At 46.3% G+C, this 18,071-nt stretch overlaps 1 protein-coding gene across 9 annotated transcripts in view; it reads left to right on the top strand.

Annotated features, from left to right (window-relative positions):
- The window catches only part of stau2 (staufen double-stranded RNA binding protein 2), a 69,719-nt gene that overhangs the window by 45,716 nt on the left and 5,932 nt on the right, over positions 1 to 18,071 (top strand). For 6 of the 9 annotated variants that reach the window (XM_077012306.1, XM_077012305.1, XM_077012303.1 and 3 more), the window contains exon 13: positions 3,459 to 3,572. The exons of the other annotated variants lie outside the window; for them this stretch is intronic. In XM_077012306.1, the coding sequence (XP_076868421.1) occupies positions 3,459 to 3,572 (114 nt within the window). The remainder of the gene's footprint in view (positions 1 to 3,458; positions 3,573 to 18,071) is intronic. 9 annotated transcript variants of the gene reach the window in all.

Genomic DNA, 18,071 nt, shown 5'->3' on the forward strand with positions numbered 1-18,071 from the left:
CGTTCTGCTTGGCTTCTCTCTGTTCTCATGCGCTGTGTCAACATCAAACACGTCTCCTTTTCAGCCTTCAAAGAGTGGAAGTGTTTGTTTCCGACTCCTCTCCTTCTCTCTCCCGTCCTGGACCTGCTGTTTATGCTGGAGTTTACATTAGCAAACAGACACTGCGCAATATTTTCGTATTTTTTTTCCCTGAACTTTCCGAAGGGATCCGGCCGTGAAGGCGGCGAGGTAGTGGGGCCATGTGTTGGCCCGTTCTGCCCCGGCTCTGACGCGCGAACCCAAGCTTGAGTGATATTACATCACAGTCAAGTCCATTAGGAGAACGTTAAATCAGACCCCTTCCCAAACAGCTCCAGGAACAGAGTGCCTTTTGGACGCTGTTGACTACCAAACCATTGCTGGAGATTACAGGGATTAGCTTTGATTGGGCATTTGGGAGACAGTATCTAACTAGTTCATTCAAATTAAGCTCAAAGAAGTGAGACAGGTCTAGGTATTCAGACAGGTCGTCTGATTGCTCATTTGTTGGTGTGTGTTCTTTCTTGGTTTAAAGATTTTTACCACCAGTGTGCGAGTAAAATAGCTTTTATCAAAATGTTATCCGTAAACAGAGTGTAATGTATGACATTTTTAACATTGCAGAACTGCATGAACTTGAGCATCTGTATAGCTGTGGCCTTGCTTATGTGTGGACCCATTCACTTTAATGTACTGCTCATGTGTAGCGCCTTAAGGAGATCTCTCTCTTTCCACTCCTTTGAGATTCTGGAGAAGGGCTGTACGCGTGTGTGTGCGCGAGTGTGTGTGTGTGTGCGTGCGTGCGTGTGTGGACTTGGGTCAGAGTGAGTGTGAGCTCATTTACACATCACTGAAAATCGCTTTTGTACACGATCTGCAGTTACCACGGCACTGCCGCACCGCACATGCGATCAGAACAGCGCGTCGGTTGTTTTGACGCACTCAGACATGGTAAACTACCAAAGGCAGCTCTAGTGCAGATTACATAATCTCATCATCCAGGGTGTTAAAACCCCGGACTGTATTTAATGCTGTAATGTGGTAGTATTTTACTTCAAGCTCAGTAAACTCGTAGGTTAAACCTAAACAAACAAACAAGCCAGAAAGACGGTGCATGGCAAGCAAACTGCACACAACCCTGCTGGAAATACAGTGTCCAGCAGACATGCAACACAGAACAGAAGCCACAGAGGTCTCATGGTACTGATTAAAACATCAGCATCAACTAGAGAGAGAGAGATCGATCGATCACCAGTATTGGTTATTTCCTGAAAATCTTTCACTGGTTAGCATAAAAATTCAGTTTTATATAAAAAAATCTAAATTGTGTGTCATGTGACTCTTTGCTGTGTGAACTGATTGACATCTGCAGTGGGCTTTTCTGAGGACAACTTTATCTGTGATGCCCATTAAAATGTATTTCGTTTCATTTCCTCATGGTAAACATTACTGCAGCCAGCCAAAGGACGTTATAGGGTAGCTATGCTGAATGATTTAGGACATCTGACCCGAGTCATTAACAAACAAATGCTAGCGTGATCAGAAAAGCAGTAAATCAGATGAGTTAAGGCCTTAGCTTTCTACTTCACACAGTGTGATCATTTGACCATCTTCATTATGTGTGACTGGCCTGTTGGCCTTCCAATGCGTCTGATGTATGGAGTGTCAGTGGTCCTCCATTACCCATGATTCACTGGGCTTCCTGGAAGGCAGCCACATGTTGGGCAGTAGTTGGGTAAAACAGCTCGAACGTAATGAACCAGAGAACTGGTAATCAAGCATGTGGTTCTGTGACATGGTGATTGTGCAATAATTCACACCACAGAGCCTGTGCTTTTATGTTTCCTTAATGATCTAGCACGCTGCTGGGGCCCACAGAGGCCGTTTTGCCTGCTCCCCCATAGCCAGCTCAGTGGGACTGAACCAGTGGAGCTGAAACAAAACTCCAGCTGGTAAAATAGAAGCTCTCGGAGGCCTACCCACCACAACACCCAGCCCCTACACACCAGAGCGACCGGAGATTTGGGGGCGTGTTTCAGACCTGCAGAAATCTGGTGCACTTAAGTGTTATTTTCAGGGATTTCACACTTGATTTGAATGATTTTACATTAATGTTAGTCAGTGAGCTTAAAATTTGCAATGATGTATATGTACAAAGGAATGTAACTGGTAGCAGGCACATGTTACATTAAAAATTTCAATTGCTATAACCAGTTAAGATTTATCTTACCAAGAAATCATCATAATATATAAGAGCATCACAGGACATTTGGTTACACAGTAAGAGTAGGTGAACTGTGAGAACATTAGTACTGTTCACTTCAGGGCTAATACAGACCCTCACACTGATGTGTTTCCATGTGGCAAATCTGAATGACATCCAGTCCTTGCAATACAGATAAAGAGCAGGATCTTAAATCTGCCTTAACTGAAATGAGAAATATGACCAGATTTCCAGGCGTTGTGGTTTACTAGAGAAAACAGGTGTTTCCAACATGTTCATAACGCAGGGCATTTTCATTAGATGAACATGAGGATATCACTGTGGTTGTTAAGATGTGGAAAACCCTTCTCTTCAGTTACCCTGGATACATAGAGCTGTGGCACTATGTATATATAATATAAATATATTTTTTTGTTTTTATGAACAAAATTATTAAACATCTTGCTTATCATTCTTGGTAGATTTATTCATGAAAATTCAGAAATTCTACATCTTTTTTCATCACGCTCTCTCTCTCCCCCTCCCTCTCTGTCTTTCTCTCTCAAGCTGTCTCTCTCACGCTGTCTCTCTCTCTCTCTCTCTCTCTCTCTCTCTCTCTCTCTCTCTCTCTCTCTGAGTTTGTCTGTATCTCATTCTCTCTCTGTCTCTCTCTCTCTCTCTAATTCTCTCTCTCTTTTCCCCACTCCCTCTCCCTGATGTGTTTTTAGGTCAACCATGAAATGATCAAAAAGTGCCTACAGGGGAAACTTTGGATACTTTTCAAACACACACACGCACACCCACCCACACACACGCACACCCACCCACACACACACACACACACACACACACACACACACACACACACACACACACACACACACACACACACACACACACACCCTCTTCATGATGTGGCTCAGAGTAGTTTGGGGTGTCCTCACATGACCCAGAGAATCAAAGCCGGGCCAAATCATCCCTTAGAAGCACCATATAATAACACTCCAAAAGTATACTTTGTTACCATGTCACATTGATTTCAATTTCATTATAAAACCAAAACATTTTTCCAGACATACCAGAAATTAAATATTTTCAGGTTGTTGTGAGCAGAAACTTCAACCAAGGCCAGTATGTGGTGTAATGGCCAGAATGGTGTAAAGACCAATACGTGGTGTTAACAGCTTCTAATCTTCTAAACCTTTTGCTCTTGTTTTGCATCTCATGTCCTGTGCAGGTGCAGTACACGGATAGACAGTCAGACAAAGAGTTCATGACCTTTCTCACCCTGTCACCTGTGCACATGACCTTTAGTGGCAGTGCCAACTCCGTCCAAGCCAGCCATGACCAGGTAGGTCCTCCACACCAAACCACCCAGCACTAGTGTCACGCAGTGAAGTTTTATATACACCTGCACAGCTTCAAACTTTAAGCTTCACCAAAGTAAGAGGCCACAATTAACTTAACAAGGTCCAAATGAAATGACCTTCGAATTTGTTATTAAGCAGTCAGAGCATGTGGCCGTTGTTGTCACTGTTAGTGATGAGAATCGTTTAGTTACAGCTTCGACATGCCAGACTGCATTTGATTGCTTTTTTTTTTTTAACCCTGTCTTCTTACTTTGAGTAATTACCAGAGAAACGTTCCTCTGATCCAAGCGTGTTTTCGGGACCGAGTGGTATTCCGTAGGGGGTTTATTGTCTGCCTTCATCCATGCAGAAAACCCATTGCTTACATTACCTAATCTAAACATAGCACAGCCTTTGTTCTGTCCTTCAAGGTTTCTCATCCAATAAAGCCTGCTCTGTAGCTGCTAGAGGGTCTTTCTGTTGCAAGAGGACACAACTACTAAAGCACAATTAAGGCAATATGGGCCACACCGCCTTGTCCCTGCCAAGGGCAGTGGTGCATGACTGCATGTTGGAGGGGTTTTTTTGTCCAGATTCCATAGTACAGTGGCATTCAGCTGTTAAAGGACTGCAGACAATGAGTGCGGAGTGTCTATGAACTGGAGCAGACGTTCACACCGGCCGCACTGCAGCTTAGCGACGGGCAGTGGGCCACTGTCATAGTAACGCAGTGCTGGTGTAGATGGGCAGGACTTCAGAGGTGAATGTGAATGTCCGGTGTTACAGGTTTGACCCTGATCTCCAACACGGATGCGGATCCTGAGGGCAGCGATTCATGTTCATGTGGGAAGTCCTGTGTGCTGGATGCACTGAGATAGAGGGCATCTCTCTAATTAGACATTGTTGGTGTGTGTGTGTGTGTGTGTGTGTGTGTCTGTGTCTGTGTGTGTGTGTGTGTGTGTGTGTGTGTGTGTGTGTGTGTGTGTGTGTGTGTGTGTGTGTGTGTGTGTGTGTGTGTGCGTGCGTGTGCACGCCATAGGTTACACTCAGACCATCGTGCGTGGCCATAGGTTACACTTGGACCATCGTGCGTGGCCGTAGGTTACACTCGGGCCATCGTGCGTGGCCATAGGTTACACTTGGGCCATCGTGCGTGGCCATAGGTTACATTCGGGCCATCGTGCGTGGCCATAGGTTACACTCGGGCCATCGTGCGTGGCCATAGGTTACACTTGGGCCATCGTGCATGGCCATAGGTTACATTCGGGCCATAGTGCCATCTCCCCAGGCCTATAGAGCATTGCCATCCCCCCAGGCCCTAGGTTTGCAACTGGGGCCCCTGCCTAGTACATGCTCACCCTTCACCCACTAATGGGACATAGCCAGGCACTCCTAGTGGTCTTCCTCTGTTCTGGATAATACAGACACAAACCAGATATGACAGAGCTGGGAGTTTAGTCATGTTCTTGACCTTGTTTGATGGCCTCTTCTGGACAGATTTGTTCTTCTAAATTGCGTTGCATGTTTCTGGCTCTTTTCCGCCTTTACATTTGCATCTTTCCTTGTCACTGTCCAATTGGGTTGTTTTTTTTGGGGGGGTGGGGGTGGTATTTGTTTATTTTAAACAGCGTGGTTGTTAAAAGTCTGTAGCCATTGTCCTTAAAGAGCCTTCAAATAAGTCATTTTCCAAGGAACTAAAATGAGTGCACAGCACAAAGTGCCTTGTTCAACTGTGCACAAGGTGTTGCTTATCCAACAGGGAGGTTCTGAAATTTAACATGACGGGGCACATTTGGCTGTAGCTGCTGTGGGAGCATTCTGTGTTCAGCTGGCCATGGCCTTCCCATGAGCCTTTGCCTCCCGTGTCCCAGCTGAGGTCTGGGAATCGTGTAGCCTAAGGCGTCATGGAGAGGCGATGATGTCGGCAGGTCTTGAAATTCTCACATGAATATTGAGAATTAGCCATAAGTGTGTCCAGAAGTTTTTTAAATCATGCTAATGATGCTTCTTGTGTGTGATTTTCTCACGCTAAGAGCTAAAGTACAAACAGTGTTTGGGATAGTCTCATGGTAACACTTCCAGTGCTGAATTCTCTCCTACTGAGTAAATCTATTTTATCTCTGTAGGTATATAAATGTAACTCTCTCAGTTCATTAAACACTAGAGATTTTAGTTTGCTTTGACAGTCTGCAAGATTGGGATTGGAAGGTGGATTAAAAGACCTTGATATATGGAGCAAATATTTGGTTTTGTCAAACCTACATCAGAGTGGATGCTGAGAAGGTATTAAATGTACCCTGCTGGTATCAGTGAAATCTGTTTAATTGAGCTTAACTCAAATTTCCCCACAAAGCAAACGCTTTGTGAACATTTTAGAGTTCTGTTATTATAATTAAGAGCCGTTAGAGACCCTGCGCTCTGTCTTCAGCAGACGTACATTCCTCTTGTCAGAATATGGCCCTTTCATTACGACAGCCAGGAGAAATGGATTGTGAGAGTCAGTGCAGACACCTGTTGGGAGGATGACTGGCTATCACCAGGCCAGATTCCTAGCAGGGTGCCTGGTCCACTCTTCAGAGGGTCTCCTGCAGGGTGCAGGACTGTTTGAAGTCCCCTCTGGACTGAGCTGTGAGCCGGCTGTGTCAGCGAGCCGCGTGTGTGTGTGTGTGTGTGTGTGTGTGTGTGTGTGTGTGTGTGTGTGTGTGTGTGTGTGTGTGTGTGTGTGTGTGTGTGTGTGAGCCCGACAGCTGTTCACATCTCCTCTCTGTCACACTGGGCCTTGCATAATGTCTCTGTCACCTCCAAGAGCACCTGTAACAAATTCATTTATGTAAAAGCACAGTAAGAAGAGTCTTGCATAATCTCCACTGTCAGAAAAGTGTTTGTGTTTGTGTGTGTGTGTGTGTGTGTGTGTATATATATATATATATATATATATATATATATATATATATATATATATAAATGCACAATGTTATTAACAGTTAATATGTAAACACAGGAATGTAACTAGGCTCCAGCTGTAGGGTGGACGCATTTGGCTGTGGTTGTGTACATGTGCGCGCGCGCGTGTGTGTGTGTGTGTGTGTGTGTGTGTGTGTGTGTGTGTGTGTGTGTGTGTGTGTGTGTGTGTGTGTGTGTGTGTGTGTGTGTGGGTTAGGGTTAGATAAGAAGGAAAAGCCGTAGGATCCAAGAGCTCCAAACTCCTCCACCTTTACTTCTCCATCTCACATTGGTCACAGTGAAGACACAGTCACTATATGCTTTGGCAAAATGGTCACGTGAAACAAGGAAGTTCAGTTTTGCACAATTTCGCATAATTTCAGCAAATTTTTATTGTCCTCTTATGACATTTGGCAGTTTGTCAGCAGAATATTACCACCACACACACACACACACACACACATTTATCAACTAATAAATGTCCAGCTTCTAATGTACTATAACATAAATAACCCTTATATGTTATTTATAACATAAACCCTTACTAAACATATGTTTGGTTAAGAACATGAATAAAAGTAACGAATGCTCAAAGAAATTAATGCTTAAAAATTTGAACTGGTGCCAAACTGAATGTTATTTTTGGTTTACATTCATTCATTCCACCAGGAAACAGCAGTGTGCTAATACGTTTCCCTTTGTCTCCTGTGTGGGATCACACAGGCAGCTCTGGACTTTCCCCTGTGCCGACGCCCCGCGGGGGGGTACGGCTTTCCACAGCACGCATTTGTCAAGTGGTCCCGTGCAGTGGTGAGACCCATCAGCCCGTCTTTGAAGGGTTCCCTCCAGGACCACCTCCTCACGGCCGTCAAGGCAGCGGCCTCGGACTCCGCAGAATAAATAACGGGCCAGCGCCACACCATCAGTCACCCTCGCCTGTCCGTCAACTGCTGTACTTAGGAAGCGGTTTTCAAAGTCAGGCAGACTGGAACGCGGGAAACCTCAAATGAGACCTTGGTGGATTGAGGGGCAGGAGGGTGTGAGGTGGGTGGGTGGAGGGTGGTGTGGTGTGTGGTGGAGGCTCCCCTCTTTATACTCTTTTAGAGTCCCTGAGGAAGTGATATCCAAGCCTGACAATCTAAACATGAACTTGCAGATTAAGGGGAACTTGATGATGGCTGTTGTTGCCTCTCAAAACCCAAAGGTTTGATAATGGGGGAAAAGGAAACACCCCCCCCCCCCCCCCCCTTACCCCAAACTGCTGCTCTCCTGAACTGGGGGGTGACTGAACTGGGGGGTGACTGAACTGGGGGGTGACTGAACTGCCCCTCTCGTGGGGATGTACTCCTACACATTACTCGCTTCAGTTGTGATATTCAGCACAGTAAAGTGTTCAGACTTGTTTTGTATCATGCTTCATGCATCAATTGTGGGTATTACAATTTTAATGGGTTTCATGTTTTCGGCCATGAATCCAAGATTAGTTCAAAACACCGACTTGCAAAAGTCTGAAGGAAACAATAAGGAGACCCGAGGTTTTAGTTTTCACTTTACATTCAGTATGCAGAGTCTCTCGTCTCGAATTCGTGCGTAAGTGCCGAAGGCTACTGCTCTTCATCGCCGTCGAGGAAGAGCCCCGTCACTGTGGCTTGGCACATTTAGATTTTTTCCAACCTTTAAGTATAAACTTAAGTTTTATCATCTGACACAAAGACACGAAAAGATAAGTCTTACTAGTGTGAGAACAAATGTTAGCTTTGTCTGTAAACGAATGCATGAGTGAGTGTTAGTGGCTAAATAATTGTTTGAGATCGTATCAGCATCACACACGTTCTTAAACACTTGCAGCACAATGCGTTTGTCTCTTTGCTTACCTGCTCCGACACTGATGAGTGTTACCTTCATTACCACTGAGGTGCCAACAGGGTTTAGTGTTTAGCCAACAGCTGTTGATCAGGGGTATTATGAGGTGTGTGTATTCACTGTTTGTTTACACTCCTGAGTGGGTGCTGATTAATGACCCTGACCGTTTACAGGCTGCAACTGGGTTTTTTAGTGGATTTGGATTGGAGGGGGTAGAATGTGTTGAGGCAGTTTTTCCCCCAAATTAGTTTTACAAGTGTCGTGATAGCCGCCATGATCCTCAGATCAGCAGTTGTACTTGAAGACTTTTCTTTTGTCATTTTCTGTTTGTCTGAAGTTTTTATGATTATTTGTAGCATATTGGCCCATGATGTTCTAGTATGATTCATATTTCTTTTCAACTCAGTATTTTTTAGACATTAAAGCAGCAGACAATCAGCTCATCCCTCTTATTTCTCATGAACTGGTAGTTAAAATCACTCTACTGTGAATCACAGGGGCAGTGTCTGTTCCTGCTGTATAGATCTCCATCTGATCAGAAGTGGGAACGGGATGCAAAAACAAACACTTTTGCAGGTGCTGGGGCAGTAAGACTCTTTGTCTGGACTTCCAGTTGGGCTTTGGTGGGAAAACCAAAGCTTGAGATTGGTCCTTTATTTGATATGTGACACACGCTTTGTGGTTAAGAGCTTTTCAACATTAATCACCTCTGAGTGCTTCTCTAGCAACAAAAAGACCCTTTCAGGCAGTAATTGCCAGCACACAAGACAGTGAATCTCATTGTTTAGTAGTGATGAACCACAGGCTGCTTCTTTCCCTTGCTAAGAAACATCATCTCCAGATGAATTGATTTATTCATAATAGAATTATTTTGATTTCCTAACAAGTTGTGACTAAGAGGTGTTCTTGCCAAATTATAGGCTATTATTTACACAAGTTTCATAACATGATGAGACATAGCATTTTTATGAGACAACTGTCTGTGTGTGTGTGTGTGTGTGTGTGTGTGTGTGTGTGTGTGTGTGTGTGTGTGTGTGTGTGTGTGTGTGTGTGTGTGTGTGTGTGTGTGTAAATGACAGCAAGCAGATGGCAACGTGTGTGTTATTTCGGTAAAGCTCTCATATTGTGTAGATTGCTTAGTAGAATCTCATAATTTGCTGGATCAGATATAACCCCCTAAATCACAGTCTGTCTATGAGGCTCTACAGGAGCAACCTGAGAATGTTTTTCTATCTGTCTAGGAGGCCGTCTCATCTTTCTGTTCGGGCATTCACGTGCGTCAGGGTCCAGACATCATAAAACGACCGTGACCGCGGTTGTGCTCGGGGTTAACACGGATTACAGCCCGAGTGTCACACACTCCTGCTGCTAAACTAACAGCAGGCGCTGGGGCTTCTGCCGTATGTGTCCCGCCACTCAGACCTCTCCGAGATCCTCAAACACAGACCTGGTTTTGAGGATCAGCTATTCTCGACACCCTCTTCAACAAGCCCGGTCTGCTTTCAGGGTCCTCTCACAGACTCTAATCCCTTGTTCAGACACATTTACAGAAGAGATTATCGGGAAATCCGACCTTTATAAAACAGAATTGTTCTGAGCGGTAAATGAGGTCCATTGTGGTCCAGTATATCAGAATGATGCAACAGGCAGATAAAAGTGTAACCTGGTGAGATGAATAGTGCACTGTAGAAAAACCTTCCACTAGGAGTGGGCGGTAAACAGCATGAAGCAGTCGAGGGGTGTCCTGCGCAGATGTGAACCGCAGTGTCCTCTCACCGTGTGACCTGTCTGCTTCTCACGGCCTGCGGACCTCCAGCGGCCGAGTCGTGCTGGTTCCAGCACACGATGACCACACGTTTGTTCGCCCTTCAGTGGAACGTGAAGGATGCAGGATCTTTCCATCTTGGCTGCACATTCATAAATGTGTGATTATTTGTGCAGAAAAACACAGTTGCAAGAAATTTTGTGTTTTTAAATTGGATGTTTTGAAGGTCCACCATTGCTTTAGGGCTTATACACATACACACACAGTTGGTGAAGCACTAATGTGGCATTGTTTAAAGACATTTGTTGCAGCAAATGAATTGCTCGAGTTTGGGGAGTTACAAATCAAAACACTGACTGAATATTGACCGGAGTGCTCACACAAAATAAATGTGATGGGTTTGAGGGGTCGTTTACATATTGTGCCTATTGTGATATAGGCAGTCCGCGGTAATTGCTAACACACATCTTGATTACATTCCTGCGATGGCTCCGCTACACTGTGAAACACATTCGGGACATACAAGGGCAGATGTGTGCATGGCAGAAAAGGCGGGCGCTGATTTATAAGAAGCCGGTCAGTGAGGGAATGTTTTCAGAAGCCGCGCAGGGCGCCGAGGTCTTCCATTAGTGGCTGACCTCTGATACGGGACGCTGTAGAAACAGGGCGGGAGAGTGGAGGGGTAGAGGCGGCCCGTCTGACCCCTCCATGTCTACTTTGGGGCTGGACTCCTTTGGGGCTGCTGGCTTGACACTTTATGTCCGTCTTGTGCCGCATCTCTTCACCACTCTTCTCTTCCTCTCCTCATCCTCTCGCTCCGTACAGTCTGATTAGCTCCACCCCATTTGTTCGTTTAAATTACGTCGCCCGGCGTCGACCGCCTCTTTGCCTTGTTGTAATAAGAATCAGTAAAAAAAATGTGGGGGGGGCTGTAAACTCAAACCACGATCAATTTAACACCCCTTCCCCTTTTAAACTCAGACTGTGACGTAGAGAGGTGAACGTGCAGCTCTGGACTGAGTTCTGTGGAGTCTCAGCCTAGCGGAGTGTGAATGAGTAGTGACGCTCACACAGCTGATACTAGACCAGTGTTTAGATGGCTGTTTAAACATGACCGCCCCGTGTCACGGCTATGTTCAGATGAAGCCCGAGAGTTCTTGTTGTGTATGCTGAAACAGAACACATGCTGCTCCTACTTTTCCACGCTTAATTAGAGAATGACGAGATGAAGGCTGATCATCCGTTTCCTTCATGTGTCTCAGTCCAGTTACCGTCGTGTTCCCCGTCTGATTCGCTGTTTGCTTAGGCATGTTATTGAATCCAGTATAGGGTTTCAGCAGCTGAACGCCTCCCGTAAGCCTGTGTGAGTCTCTGACGTGAGAGACTGTAGTGGGTCACGTTACAAGACCATAACCCTTCCTGCTTCTCCGTGTTGCTACAGCCTTCCCGCGCACACGCCAAACAGCCCAGCAGGCGTCTTCGCTTTTCATCCTGAACTGGAGAGATGTATGACGTAAGATGTATGACGTAAGATGTATGACGTAAGATGTATGACGTAAGATGTATGATGTAAGATGTATGACGTAAGATGTATGATGTAAGATGTATGACGTAAGATGTATGATGTAAGATATATGACGTGACCATGAAGACAGTAAGAAGCCCGTTGGAATGGAATTGTTGTGCTAGATGTTCCACTGAAGAGCATTCATGCAAACCTCCTCTCCCCTTCTCTCTCTCAACCCATCGCACAACAACAAATACTCAGATTGCGTGTGTGTGTATCTGTGTGTGTGTGTGTGTGTGTGTGTGTGTGTGTGTGTGTGTGTGTGTTAATTTCAGCTTCCAAAGGTGCTCTGAGGTTGCTGTAAGGGGTTAGGGGAACACTGAGGATGTGGGTTGTGGTAATGAGCAGTAATGACCGTGTGATCAGGGATTGGCTGCTCTCACTCCCTCTGGCCTTTTATTGGTGCGTGCCGATTGTTGTGGTGGGGGTTTAGATCCTCGCAGGGGTGATGAGGGCTACAGGAGCAGAGCGGTGTAAAACGCCGTCTGCCTGCAGACACTCCCACGTTACAGAGTTTGGTTACGTGAGGCACATCTACACACACACACACACACACACACACACACACACTCTCTGTATCTCTCTTCAGCTTTGTAAAATGGCCTGTATACTCTTTACCATGTACACAGTGGGTGATCAGAATGGAAATCTGAACGCAAGACCCTCACTAAATTTACTGCCAGCCTCTCTGCTCTCTGTCTTCTGGAGTTTTAAGCTTTGTGCTTTATGGCTTCCAGCATCAGATTCCTCAGTTAAGGAGCTGAACTGTAATGGTCCTTCAGAGAACAGCCTGTCTGAATATGACCATTGATTAATATAGCCACGTCCACTCTGTCATGCCATTACTCATGCAAATGGAAGGAAACAATTACACGCCCAGGCCAAACCACAATCGTGGCCCTCGTTACTCCCCTATCGCTTAAAGGTCTTTTCCACCAGGTATGCAGGGACGTGACAGCTGACTGCTGATATGGTGGCCACCATTTGCATATTCTGGGGACTTATCAGCACTGCGGCCTCCGTGGCCCCCGGCCTTATCGTGCCGGCCAGGATTACTGCGTGTGATGGGATCTGTGTTTGAGGGAGAGTCCTTAAATGCTCACAGCTGATTGGCTGCAGCTCTAGTTCCATCCCACACCTTTCCATCTGGCGCATTGTGTGTGTGTGTGTGTGTGTGTGTGTGTGTGTGTGTGTGTGTGTGTGTGTGTGTGTGTGTGTGTGTGTGTGTGTGTGTGTGAGACTGCAGCATTTCAGAACTACAGGACAGGGAATCTTCCATCATGCATGGTGAAGTTGTTGAGATTAGGGAGGCTATAATGAATTTCCAATGCAAGATGTTTCTACATCTGTATCCTGATGCATAAACGCAACAGTCCATTTTCACTATTAAAATAAAATGCTTTCGCATTCTTCCAGTAGTGGATATCTCAAATGCATCTGCAGTTCGTTTTGAAACTGCCATGTGTGGTTTTTCTTTTCTTCTCCTAGAACAGGTTCCACCCTCAGGAGTCAATTAGAATGTCCTTTCCATTCCAAAATAATACATGTTTATGTCGAAAGTCAAGTCTGTCTGCAAAGGACGAGGATTCGGGAAGCTTGATCATTACTTGTTCTCTGTTCATAACCACGTTTATGGTTTATTGAACAATTACATTTCTGAATAACGGTCCTCTTTTTATGTCACCACTCTTTCATTCAAAACAAAACAGTTCAGATGGTGTAGTAAATGTAAATGTGCCGTATTTGTCAATTGTGATTTTTACACCGCAATCGAAATTTGTCCTCTGCTTTTAACCCATCTGTGCAGTTAGAACACACACACACACACACACTAGTGATTACTAGGGGGCTGTGGATCACACGTGCCCAAAGCGGTGGGCAGCCCTAGCCCGGCGCCCAGGGAGCAGTTGGGGTTAGGTGCCTTGCTCAAGGGCACCTCAGTCATGGCCTCAGGTCTGGGAATCGAACCCACGACCCTCTGGTCACAAGACCAGTTCCCCACCACCAGGCCATGACTGCCCATGACTAGTAGTTGATGGAGGTCCTCTCTCATTCACATGCAGTGCTGCACATCGTGTGTACAATGTGATTCACAGCAGAACCACATGTTGCCTTATTCCTAAATCCCTACAACCTTCACAGGTTTGAGAACTACACAAACAAAGGGATTCCATGCACTCCTTGTGTGTGTGTGTGTGTGTGTGTGTGTGTGTGTGTGTGTGTGTGTGTGTACGTACATGTCTGTGTTGACTCGTGACATTTTCTGCTGTGAGCAGGGATTTTGTGAATGTTGATGGGTAATATATGTGCAGTAGTAGAGAATCTTCAATACAAGGTGTTTCTAATGTCTCAATAAATCAAGATAACGTAAAACGAACAGTTAATTTTCACTATTGAAATAAAGCGCGTTCACATTTTTCCAGTGATGGATATCTCTGATGCATCTGCAGTTGGTTTTGAAACTGCTTTTCTTGAACAGGTTCCACCATTATGAGTTCATGAAGTACAGCCTGTAACCGAAGTCAATGTAACCTTATAGTGCATCTAAACATTCTCAAAATGTAATTTTGTAAAGCAATAATGGAACAGAATCAGAGCCAAGATATAAATGCTACGAAACACCATATGTGTGCTCTTAAACACCATATGTGTGCTCTTAAACACCATATGTGTTGTCTAATTCAGTTAATCAGACTGTTTTCCAGTCAGTGACTCAATAGTTCACATTTCTTAAAGATGCATGTTTAAAATGCATCACCTATATGTACATTTTGACTGTATAAATTTATTCTGGGAAAAAGAAAATTCCGTAATGCTAATGTGGGAGGGGCCTGGTTGGCTGCCAGAGTTGTTTGCTGCCTTGCTGTGGCACGTGATTGGGTGCTGAGTAAAGGACGTGCGTGAGTGGGAGTGTGTGATTTATAAAGAGTGAGTGCACCGTGCCATCGGGGCCCAGTCACTGAACTATGCGCTGGCCTCCCCTTGTGCCATGTGGTTTGAGTTTTTGACGTGAGAGGTGCCAACTGCAGGGGCTACATGACAATCACACAGGGCAGCTCCCTCCACCCGAGATCACACGGGGCATGTGGGGCAGCTCCCTCCACCGAGATCACACGGGGCACATGGTGTAGCTCCCTCCACCCTAGATCACACGGGGCATGTGGGGTAGCTCCCTCCACCCGAGATCACACGGGGCACATGGGGTAGCTCCCTCCACCCTAGATCACATGGGGCACACCAGGGCATTTGGGCTCTTTATTTATGACTTCCTCTGTCAGCAGAGCTGTTGTCCCTTGGGATGTCGCAGCGTTGTGTGGATCCGTTCTGTCAGGATGCTGAATGTGGAATGCTGATGACTCCTGGCTCGTGGTCCCACCTCACCAAACAGCTTTCAGTTTTCTCATTCATTTCAAGAGTTTAAGTTAGTCTATTGAACTCAATGGTGAATTGATGGTAGAAATTAATGACAATCTCTTATCAACGTTTTATAATGTTTGTTTATAAACTAATAATCTAGCTGTATAAAAATGTATGCATGTTACTGTTCTGACAGGGGCTAATTTGTTTTAGTTGTGTTCAGTGTTTAAACTGTTTAAACTGTCCGTGTTTAAAGCTATTAATAGATAAAGAGAAAATGTGCATAAATCCTTTACTTTTTATGGTATATGGATTTCTGCTTAGTTTTTGAGTATTTACCTTCACTGTAATCATTTGTTCTTGATGTTTGTGTGTGTAACTGAGACTGTGTGGTGGTCAAGGGTGTGGAGGGGGGTATCCATGTTTAACTATGTGATGCTATCTGTGAGACTGTATGGTGGTGGAGGGGAGTAAAGCTGTGTGTGTGTGTGTGTGTGTGTGTGTGTGTGTGTGTGTGTGTGTGTGTGTGTGTGTGTGTGTGTGTGTGTGGCTTTGTGGTGGTCAGAGGTGTGTGTAAAACGTGCCACCTGACTGCAGGAGATCGTGACATGGCGTGGCCAAGCCTTGTGTGCAGTGTCGTCTCACAAGGGGCTCTCACCTGCCTGCTTAGATAATACTCCCTCAGCAGGCCGTAGGTGGGAGGAGAAAGTGTGTGTGGTGTGTGTGTGTGTGTGTGTGTGGTGTGTGTGTGTGTGGTGTTGGAGCCTCTTCAGTTCTCTCTGCTATCACTCCACTGTTTAAGTTCTTCCAATCAACAAGTTTTGCAGACAGGAAAACGAGCGATGGTACGTGAGGTGTGAACGCGTTACCCGCCTCATTCTCACCGTCGGCCTGTTAGCTGCCCCGTTCTCTCTCTCTTCTCTTCAGGGAGAGAGAATTGTTCTCCTTTGTCTCAGGGGTGGCTCGGCTCTAAGGGTTTGGAGAGAAGGAGAGAGAGAGTTTTAAGCCGGGACCTGATGTGCGCCTGAAATTCCACGTCTCCCTCCTGTTGGGTTGGTCCTGTCGTGTGATTTCACAGCTCGTTGAGTGGAGGGCTCTGGTATGTCCTGTTTCCAGACGTCCTCGTTTAAAGCCGCTCTCCTGCCCCGCTGCCCCAGCTCCCAGCTGTCCTCGACGGCCACCGCTCGCCGACGGAAAATCTGCTCGGAGCGCTTTTGGGAGCTCTTCCCTCGGGGGGGGGGGGGGGGGGGGGGGGGGGGGGGGGGGGGGGGGGGCGGCCGCTCCCCGTCTCCCTGGAGACGCAGGAATGTTGCTGCATGTCTCCTCCAGGGCTTTGAAGTGGAGGCTGGTGGGATGGGGGTTCTCCTTCCTCTGAGCGCTCACACTGCTGCTGCACTGCAGGAGGAGGCAGGAGGAGAACGCTGCCCTTCTGAGAGCTTCCAGGCCCACAGCAGGGCACCGGGCGCCCGGCACAGACTGAAACTGCTACATGGCTTCCTGTTCTCTTCCTAACATAGAGGTTGTTTCGTATATCTCTAGTGCATGCGTACCTTTTAATCCTTTTAAGGAGTGATATCAGTATTTTAACAAGAAATCTGTTGTATTTTCTTTGAAGAAGCCAAAGTTCGGTAATAAAAAGAGGGGAGAGTGGGGTATCATTTTTCGTTCAGCCTGAGGTTTAGAAAAAGCGCACTGTTTGGGTGTGTGGGTGTGTGTGTGTGTGTGTGTGTGTGTGTGTGTGTGTGTGAGTCAGTGTGTGTGTGCGCTTGCATGCATGTGCACTTGTACACCTGCGGAGTGTTTGATTGCATTTCAGATCACAAGCGTGTTTATAGTGGTGCCAAGGCACCAGTGAAGGGCTCTTCATCTTCAGCGCTTAATGGTCGACGACGCACCGCGTCCTCCCCGTTCTGCTCTCTGCCGTGAGGTGGCAACCAAAACAGATGACGAGGTAGCGATCAAAGGCCGATGGGGGGGGGGGGGGGTCCGTGCTGCTCTTGGACCGCTGCAGGAACTCGGCGTGGCAGGAGAGCCCGCTGCACCATGAGAGGAAAAGCAATGAGTCAACCCCAACTCGGCTTTATCTCTCCCCAGTACAAACAGCCAACGTTGGGCTGTGATCACGGCGACACACAGTCCCCAGATGTTCCTCCTCTGGTCTGTGAGGTGGAAGAGGTTGAGCTGAGGCCTTTAATCCGCCCCGGTTACAGATGAACACACTAACTCCATTAGCCTAGTCAGCACAAGACGCATGCTGTCTTCATCCAGCCCACCCTGTCTTTGTTCTGCTAATGTGAGTGCTAAACTGTCAGCTTCTATCTACTCCTATGCTGACCATAGTGGATGCTAGACACACACACACACACACGCACACCTCATGGGGGCTGGCCCGCCCATGCATCACTCCCCATCCCTTCCAGTGGCTCTCTGAGGACTGACAGTCTTCTCCTGGGAGAATCACCACTGTTTAGCTAAGGCAGTCAAGGGAATAAAAATGCAATCAGAAAAGCCATTAAAACAGCCCAGAAAAATGACTCTCTGCCGTCTTCTGACAAAGCTCTCCCTTCTCCGTCCACTGTGGCCTTTGGGTCCACATTGAGATATTTAGCCATGTCACATTCCACATTCATTCCCTTCTCCTCCAGCCTTTGAAGCCTGCAGTCGGGTGATGAATGAACCCCACAAAGTAGCGTTTTGCTGGGACAAATCCATTGTGTGGGCTAATGCCCTTGCTGAGTGGTGATGTGTTATCTATAGTAGGGCAAGTGGGGGTAGCTCTGGGTCTCATCTGATCCCCTCAGTGACGGAGATGAACCATTTCCAGGTTGTCGGCCTAAACTAAACATATTTCACCTGTGTTGATGTCTGTCAGCCCCACTCTATCTCATTAGGAAAATACTGATGCGCTTGACGATGGTTCGTGATGGGGCCTGTTTGTCTTGGATGGTCCTGCTGGTGATGGGCTGTCAAACTGCTTCACTCACTCTTGGATCTTATCTGGTTCTG

The sequence above is a fragment of the Brachyhypopomus gauderio genome, chromosome 7 (genome assembly GCF_052324685.1).
Source record: "Brachyhypopomus gauderio isolate BG-103 chromosome 7, BGAUD_0.2, whole genome shotgun sequence".
Taxonomy (NCBI): Eukaryota; Metazoa; Chordata; class Actinopteri; order Gymnotiformes; family Hypopomidae; genus Brachyhypopomus; species Brachyhypopomus gauderio.